General features: G+C 49.3%; 1 protein-coding gene across 1 annotated transcript; it reads left to right on the top strand.

Annotated features, from left to right (window-relative positions):
- The first annotated feature begins 1,703 nt into the window (after window positions 1-1,703).
- Window positions 1,704-7,845, top strand: LOC138351169 (uncharacterized). The gene is made up of 4 exons (XM_069302808.1): window positions 1,704-2,010; window positions 5,144-5,160; window positions 5,461-5,954; window positions 6,039-7,845. The coding sequence occupies exons 1-4, from the start codon at window positions 1,704-1,706 to the stop codon at window positions 7,843-7,845; spliced, it is 2,625 nt and encodes an 874-aa protein (XP_069158909.1).
- The last annotated feature ends 556 nt before the right edge of the window (window positions 7,846-8,401 follow it).

The following is an 8,401-nucleotide window of genomic DNA, read 5'->3' as shown; positions in this document are numbered from 1 at the left end:
ACCCCATGCAACCACAATACACCCCATGCAACCATAATACACCCCATACAACCACAATACACCCCATGCAACCACAATACACCCCAAGCAACCACAATACACCCCAAGCAACTATAATACACCCTATGTAACAACAATACACCCCATGCAACCACAATACACCCCATGCAACCATAATACACCCCATGCAACCATAATACACCACATGCCACCACAATACACCCCATGCCACCACAATACACCCCATGCTACCACAATATCCACACATATAACTATACTGCACATACATACAACTAAACACACAAAAATGCAACGAAAATACACCCACATACAATTTTACAACACGCACATTCAACACAATGCATACACACAACTTTTTATGTACAACCACAATATACATCCACAACTGTATACATACAACAACAACCACCCCCATACAGTCTGAATACACTAACATACAACAACAATCCACACTCATGCAACCACAATACACACATATACAACTATATCACACCTGCATACAACCACACTAGACGCCAATAACCATACATCATCCACAGTCAACCTAAATACATACACATACAGCCACAATTCACACAAACAACAAAAATACACATACATGCAATGAAAATTCTCGCACATACAAATATACTTCACCCCTATTCACTCATAATACACACATATACAACCCCAATACACGCACATACAATCACAATACACACATACAACTATACTTCACCCACAGACAACCAAAATACACATGTGTACAACCACAATATACACACATACAACCACAATACACACACATTCAACCACAATACACACATACAGCTTTACTACACCCATATACAACTGTACTACACAAACGTATAACCATATACACACATGCAAGTATAATACACCCACATACAACCACAATACACCCTCATACAATTCTACTACTCCTACTTACAGCCATTATACACACATACAAGTATACTACATCCACATACAACCACAATACACCCACATACAACCACAATACATACATACAACTATACTACACCCCACATATAGCCACAAAATATATATATATATATATATATATATATATATATATATATATATATATATATATATATATATATATATATATATATATATATATATGTGTGTGTGTGTGTATGCTTCCCACACCTATATGTGGAACTATATCGATATTAACTTGTAGTATCTAATATGAGATATATATAAGCACTTCATCAAACATGAGAACAGAGTGAGATGCATGACCGTAGTTCGAATCTTCTCTAATATTCCCAATGATCCTCTTCACTTGGTCAAGAACATCGACAATTATCTCACTAAAATTCACATATATTTGGGGCTGCGAGCGTAAATATTTGTGACCCCGGAGGGAGGGCCAATATTGCCACATATTGACCTACTGTGACACCCCGGACAAATTTACTCGGCTAATGAATACCAACCCACACTAATTACCCGATGGCGGCTCGTGACTGTTCACTAATTGTCTGCCCTTCTGTTTCATGATTGTTTAAGGTCTTTAAAATGCATTGGCGGTGGAAATAGCTAAGGCCTCGCAATGTGTTGCTCTGTCACCAGCGGAGTAAGCGGTGGAGGCCTCGGCTGCCCGGGGAGCTGGCACCGCCTGAAAGGCTGTGGTTGCTCCCCAAGCAGGGGACCTCGCTGGAGCAGTTGCCATGTCTGCCTCAGACACACGTCAAAGCTCAGACATCGTCTTCCGCCTTGCTGCTCCAGTGCAGAATGAATGCAAGTGTAACAGTGAGGAAGCTGACCAATATGGCTTGCATGGTGTGCACAGTAGAAACTGCAAGGGTTCACAGGGTGACACCTGTATGTCCATCCTGGCTGTCACCTATATGTCCACCCTGGCTGTCACCTATATGTCCACCCTGGCTGTCACCTATATGTCCACCCTGGCTGTCACCTATATGTCCACCCTGGCTGACACCTGTATATCGAGGTCCCTTTCTCGCGTCGTCACAAGTAGGCAGTTCCCCTTCATTGTGTAATGTCCCTTTGGTCTCCTAGACCCATTTCCATAACTTTACATTTGCTTGTGTTGAACTCCAGTAGCCATTTCTCTGACCATCTCTGTAACCTGTTTAGGTCCTCCTGGAGGATCCTGCAATCCTCATCTGTCACAACTCTTCTAATCAACTTTGCGTCATCCGCGAACATCGACATGTAGGACTCTACTCCTGTAAACATGTCATTAACGTAAATTAGAAATAGAATTGGTCCCAGCACCAATCCTTGAGGTACTCCACTCGTTACTGCTCGCTAGTCCGACTTCTCGCCCCTTACCATTACTCTCTGGCTCCTTCCTGTTAGGTAGTTCCTTACCCATGCTAGGACCTTTCCCCTTACTCCTGCCTGCCTCTCAAGTTGGTGTAGCAGTCTCATGTGCGGTACTGTATCAAAGGCCTTTTGTTAGTCCAGAAATATGCAGTCTGCCCAACCTTCTCTGTCCTGCCTTATTCTTGTTATTTTATCATAGAATTCCAAAAGGTTGCATCCAGTGTTGTCAACTGTTTCATTACCTCCTCTGCTGTCACCTCTATATCTGTTAGTCTTTCATCTAGGGTAATCTCTTCTAACAATGGGAGCTGCTCAGGCTCAGTTGTGAACACTCCATGGAACCTGGCAGTCAGTGCCTCGCAGATTTCCTTGTCACTTTCTGTGTATGCCCCCTCTGTTTTCTTTAGTCTCGTGTTATGACCACACATACACCAGTGTGATTATGTGTATGATGGGGTCAAACTGTACAGTAAAGCATTAGTTGATGAGTCTAATATTACCATTAATATTGTACCTGTAATCTCCTTTTGGAAATACAGTAGTTCATGGCAGAAGGTTAAGGTCGTGTTTCATATAACTACCACAACCTGTCTAAATATTGCAATGTTATATAGGACATGCTGGTGGTAGTATGATATAGTGTACAGTGGTAGTATGATATAGTGTATATATTATTATGTAGATTTATATATATTCCTGAGGTATGACTAGTGGATATACTGTGATCTAAGTCTTAAACAACGTAGGTGTAATGTTCTGCCAGTAACTGCTGGCAACCCCCCATATCCCCCCCTCCCCCCAGGACCCCCCTCCCCTTAGGACCCCCCCTCCCCCCATGACCCCCCCTCTGGTGAACCGTCTCCAGCCTGTATTACCAGGTGTGTCATAGTCTTTACGTGAGTCAGCATATATCGTGAAATATTCTTGTATACCGAGTTTTGATTTGTACTCTCCTGTGGGGAATATTGTATAATAGCTGTACCCGGCCACGCCTTGCTGTGGCTCAGCAACCTTCCCCTGTCTCCCAGTCTTCCCCACCATTCCCCCCTCCCTCGTCCTCCCCACCATTCCCCACTCCCTCGTCTGATGATCAAATGATCTGATGTCCCCATCAGAAAATTGGGAACATTAAATGATCTGGGACCAGATTCACGAAGAAGTTACGCAAACACTTACGATCCTGTACATCTTTTCTCAATCTTCGGTGGCTTTGTTTACAATTATTACACAGTTAATGACCTCCGAAGCACCAGGAGGCTGTTTATAACAATAACAACAGTTGATTGGCCAGTTTTCATGCTTGTAAACTGTTTAACAAATGTAACCAAAGCCGTCAAAGATTGAGGAACGATGAAGACGTTCGTAAGTACTTGTGTAACTGCTTCCTGAATCTGGCTCCAGCTGTTCCCATCACTGAAGAATAAGAAAAACAGTTCAAAAAAACGAAATGAAAAATAATGAAAAAAATAACAAAGTAAACTATACTCAGGAAATGAACGGTATGGTAAACAACACAGCTCTGTTCCAACGCAATGTCACACAAAATAATTCAATCAAAATGAAAATAAATCGAAATTTATGAAAATTAAATTTATCAATGAAATCGGAAACATTGAAATTGAATCATAACATATTTAGTATAGCGTGTGTTGGTCTTATGTGCAACAGATGGCGCTATTTTTCAAAAACGCATGTTTTTACCTGTCACAGGGGTGGTGGCATCTATATAGTAGGTATATAAAAACACGCGCATATTCGAATGCAACGTTGTGTCAAAATTGCAAAGCAATCGGTAAAGAGGTTTCGAAGATTTCTATCACATGAAAAACAGTTTTTTTCTTTAAACTTGTTTTTCCCCGTCACAGACGTGACATCTATATAGTAGGTATATAAAAACTCGATCGGATGCGAATGGAGCGATGTGTCAAAATTTCAAAGCAGTCGGCGAAGAACACACAGAAATCACAATAGCGTGACGCATCAAATGAACAAATCCACAAGGGCCGTGACGAGGATTCGAACCCTACGATTCGAACGAACTCAGTCGATTAAGCAGCCCGGCCTCCAAACAAAGATCCAAAAGTGATTCCATGCACCCGCCAAACCAACTGTTTATGAATGAAAAGCGGTTTACACACGACTCACAACTGCTGACGTTCGAACATATCCGGAACAAGTGCTTCACTGACGAATTTTGTTCGAATCACAACGCTATAAATGCTTCACCCACGTACTACAAATACAAATAATCGCCAACAGAACCTAAACACCTAACCTAACCTAACCTATGCCTATATATACACAATATGCTAATATATAATAATATTATAATATTAATTTATACTTGAGAAAATTCCCGTTTTGAATGAACAGCATGTAAAAATTTATGAATGCGTCTGTGGGGTTGACCGCTGAATGTAATGGACTTGAGTCGAGGACGGGTTGCGATTAAGGCAGCGTCTGGGGTGCTCTCGGCCGTAGGTTCGAATCCTCGTCATGGCCTTTTTCGGTGAAGAACTTTCGGAGATTTGCGGTTATGAACAAACGAACATTTACATTTTATTTTACATAGATACTTAGGTATTGTATGAATTAGAATAAATACTTGGGTTTTGAGCTTCTGATATGTGAAGGAGGGAAGTTAGGGTGACTTGCCATGTTGGTAACAAAGTCGTTCTGTGCCGGCTCGGCCCCCGGCCAGCACGACCCTCCTGACTCCCCAGAGAGCCGGACGTGGGACCTCCAGCTCTTGAGTTGTGTTGTATTTTGTTGCTTATGGTTTAGTAATGTATATATAAAAGTAATGCTGTTCTTATAGTGGATGAGGCTACCGAGGTACGTCAGTTATGCCAGGTGGTGCTGCTTCTGTGTGACGTGGGCGTCTGAGGGTCATAGGTGCTTGTTATGGTGGTGTAGGATGCTACTGGTGCCTCACCCGCTACTGGTGCCTCACCCGCTACTGGTGCCTCACCCGCTACTGGTGCCTCACCCGCTACTGGTGCCTCACCCGCTACTGGTGCCTCACCCGCTACTGGTGCCTCACCCGCTACTGGTGCCTCACCCGCTACTGGTGCCTCACCCGCTACTTAGTCTACTTAATATTGTATGACACCACCAACCTGTTACTTGGGTCAGTGTACCACTGTGCCGGGTGGGAGCCTGGTGTCTGCCAGTCCCAAGTGTACCGCTGTGCCGGGTGGGAGCCTGGTGTCTGCCAGTCCCAAGTGTACCACTGTGCCGGGTGGGAGCCTGGTGTCTGCCAGTCCCAAGTGTACCGCTGTGCCGGGTGGGAGCCTGGTGTCTGCCAGTCCCAAGTGTACCACTGTGCCGGGTGGGAGCCTGGTGTCTGCCAGTCCCAAGTGTACCGCTGTGCCGGGTGGGAGCCTGGTGTCTGCCAGTCCCAAGTGTACCACTGTGCCGGGTGGGAGCCTGGTGTCTGCCAGTCCCAAGTGTACCACTGTGCCGGGTGGGAGCCTGGTGTCTGCCAGTCCCAAGCGTACCGCTGTGCCGGGTGGGAGCCTGGTGTCTGCCAGTCCCAAGTGTACCACTATGCCGGGTGGGAGCCTGGTGTCTGCCAGTCCCAAGTGTACCACTGTGCCGGGTGGGAGCCTGGTGTCTGCTAGTCCCAAGTGGACCACTGTGCCGGGTGGGAGCCTGGTGTCTGCCAGTCCCTAGTGTACCACTGTGCCGGGTGGGAGCCTGGTGTCTGCCAGTCCCAAGTGTACCACTGTGCCGGGTGGGAGCCTGGTGTCTGCCAGTCCCAAGTGTACCGCTGTGCCGGGTGGGAGCCTGGTGTCTGCCAGTCCCAAGCGTACCGCTGTGCCGGGTGGGAGCCTGGTGTCTGCCAGTCCCAAGTGTACCACTGTGCTGGGTGGGAGCCTGGTGTCTGCCAGTCCCAAGTGTACCACTGTGCCGGGTGGGAGCCTGGTGTCTGCCAGTCCCAAGTGTACCACTGTGCCGGGTGGGAGCCTGGTGTCTGCTAGTCCCAAGTGTACCACTGTGCCGGGTGGGAGCCTGGTGTCTGCCAGTCCCAAGTGTACCGCTGTGCCGGGTGGGAGCCTGGTGTCTGCCAGTCCCAAGTGTACCGCTGTGCCGGGTGGGAGCCTGGTGTCTGCCAGTCCCAAGTGTACCACTGTGCCGGGTGGGAGCCTGGTGTCTGCCAGTCCCAAGTGTACCGCTGTGCCGGGTGGGAGCCTGGTGTCTGCCAGTCCCAAGTGTACCACTGTGCCGGGTGGGAGCCTGGTGTCTGCCAGTCCCAAGTGTACCACTGTGCCGGGTGGGAGCCTGGTGTCTGCTAGTCCCAAGTGTACCACTGTGCCGGGTGGGAGCCTGGTGTCTGCCAGTCCCAAGTGTACCACTGTGCCGGGTGGGAGCCTGGTGTCTGCCAGTCCCAAGTGTACCGCTGTGCCGGGTGGGAGCCTGGTGTCTGCTAGTCCCAAGTGTACCACTGTGCCGGGTGGGAGCCTGGTGTCTGCCAGTCCCAAGTGTACCACTGTGCCGGGTGGGAGCCTGGTGTCTGCCAGTCCCAAGTGTACCACTGTGCCGGGTGGGAGCCTGGTGTCTGCCAGTCCCAAGTGTACCACTGTGCCGGGTGGGAGCCTGGTGTCTGCCAGTCCCAAGTGTACCGCTGTGCCGGGTGGGAGCCTGGTGTCTGCCAGTCCCAAGTGTACCACTGTGCCGGGTGGGAGCCTGGTGTCTGCTAGTCCCAAGTGTACCACTGTGCCGGGTGGGAGCCTGGTGTCTGCCAGTCCCAAGTGTACCGCTGTGCCGGGTGGGAGCCTGGTGTCTGCCAGTCCCAAGTGTACCGCTGTGCCGGGTGGGAGCCTGGTGTCTGCCAGTCCCAAGTGTACCGCTGTGCCGGGTGGGAACCTGGTGTCTGCCAGTCCCAAGTGTACCACTGTGCCGGGTGGGAGCCTGGTGTCTGCCAGTCCCAAGTGTACCGCTGTGCCGGGTGGGAGCCTGGTGTCTGCCAGTCCCAAGTGTACCACTGTGCCGTGTGGGAGCCTGGTGTCTGCTAGTCCCAAGTGTACCACTGTGCCGGGTGGGAGCCTGGTGTCTGCCAGTCCCAAGTGTACCGCTGTGCCGGGTGGGAGCCTGGTGTCTGCCAGTCCCAAGTGTACCGCTGTGCCGGGTGGGAGCCTGGTGTCTGCCAGTCCCAAGTGTACCACTGTGCCGGGTGGGAGCCTGGTGTCTGCCAGTCCCAAGTGTACCGCTGTGCCGGGTGGGAGCCTGGTGTCTGCTAGTCCCAAGTGTACCGCTGTGCCGGGTGGGAGCCTGGTGTCTGCTAGTCCCAAGTGTACCGCTGTGCCGGGTGGGAGCCTGGTGTCTGCTAGTCCCAAGTGTACCGCTGTGCCGGGTGGGAGCCTGGTGTCTGCCAGTCCCAAGTGTACCGCTGTGCCGGGTGGGAGCCTGGTGTCTGCCAGTCCCAAGTGTACCGCTGTGCCGGGTGGGAGCCTGGTGTCTGCCAGTCCCAAGTGTGTACAAGTAATGCTTGTTAATGATCACGAGAGCTGTGTTTAAGCTCCTTGTTGTTACTAGAGTATCGGTTGTAGAGACCTTAGTTTCTCATTGTCTTACGGTGACCTGTTTTATATGTCTCAGTAAACTGGCTTTGTTTTACCAGCCTTTTCCACTTAATCCAAGACACGTATTGAAACTTGGCTATGGTTGGCCAGCGATGGTGTGTATCAGGAGGTTATGACATCTTGCCGCTTGTATGGGAGGGGGGGGGGATGTCTCGACATGACCATTGACAGTTAATGTGTGTTTTGTAACTGACCAGGAACGGTTATTGCCTCAAGTAACTGCTAAATAACAAGTCAGGTAGCCAGGATAACTGTGCCAAGAGCAGTGACAGTTAACTGTGTGTGTGTGGGGGGGGGGAGGCCCGAGGGGACGAGACTGGGAGAAACAGTCAGTTTAGACCGGGTCAAGCTTCAGGGCCTCGCCGGTAATGACACCACAATCCCTACTCCCACCACATGCGGGTTTTTCCTGCTATTTAATTAGAAGGGTCCACGAGTTGTTATCCTGGAGCAGCAGCAGCAGCAGCAGCAGCAGCAGCAGCAGCAGCAGC

Source organism: Procambarus clarkii, chromosome 48 (genome assembly GCF_040958095.1).
Source record: "Procambarus clarkii isolate CNS0578487 chromosome 48, FALCON_Pclarkii_2.0, whole genome shotgun sequence".
NCBI lineage: Eukaryota > Metazoa > Arthropoda > Malacostraca > Decapoda > Cambaridae > Procambarus > Procambarus clarkii.
Note: the sequence above shows the minus strand (reverse complement) of the source record. Positions and strands in the feature narration are given on the sequence as shown.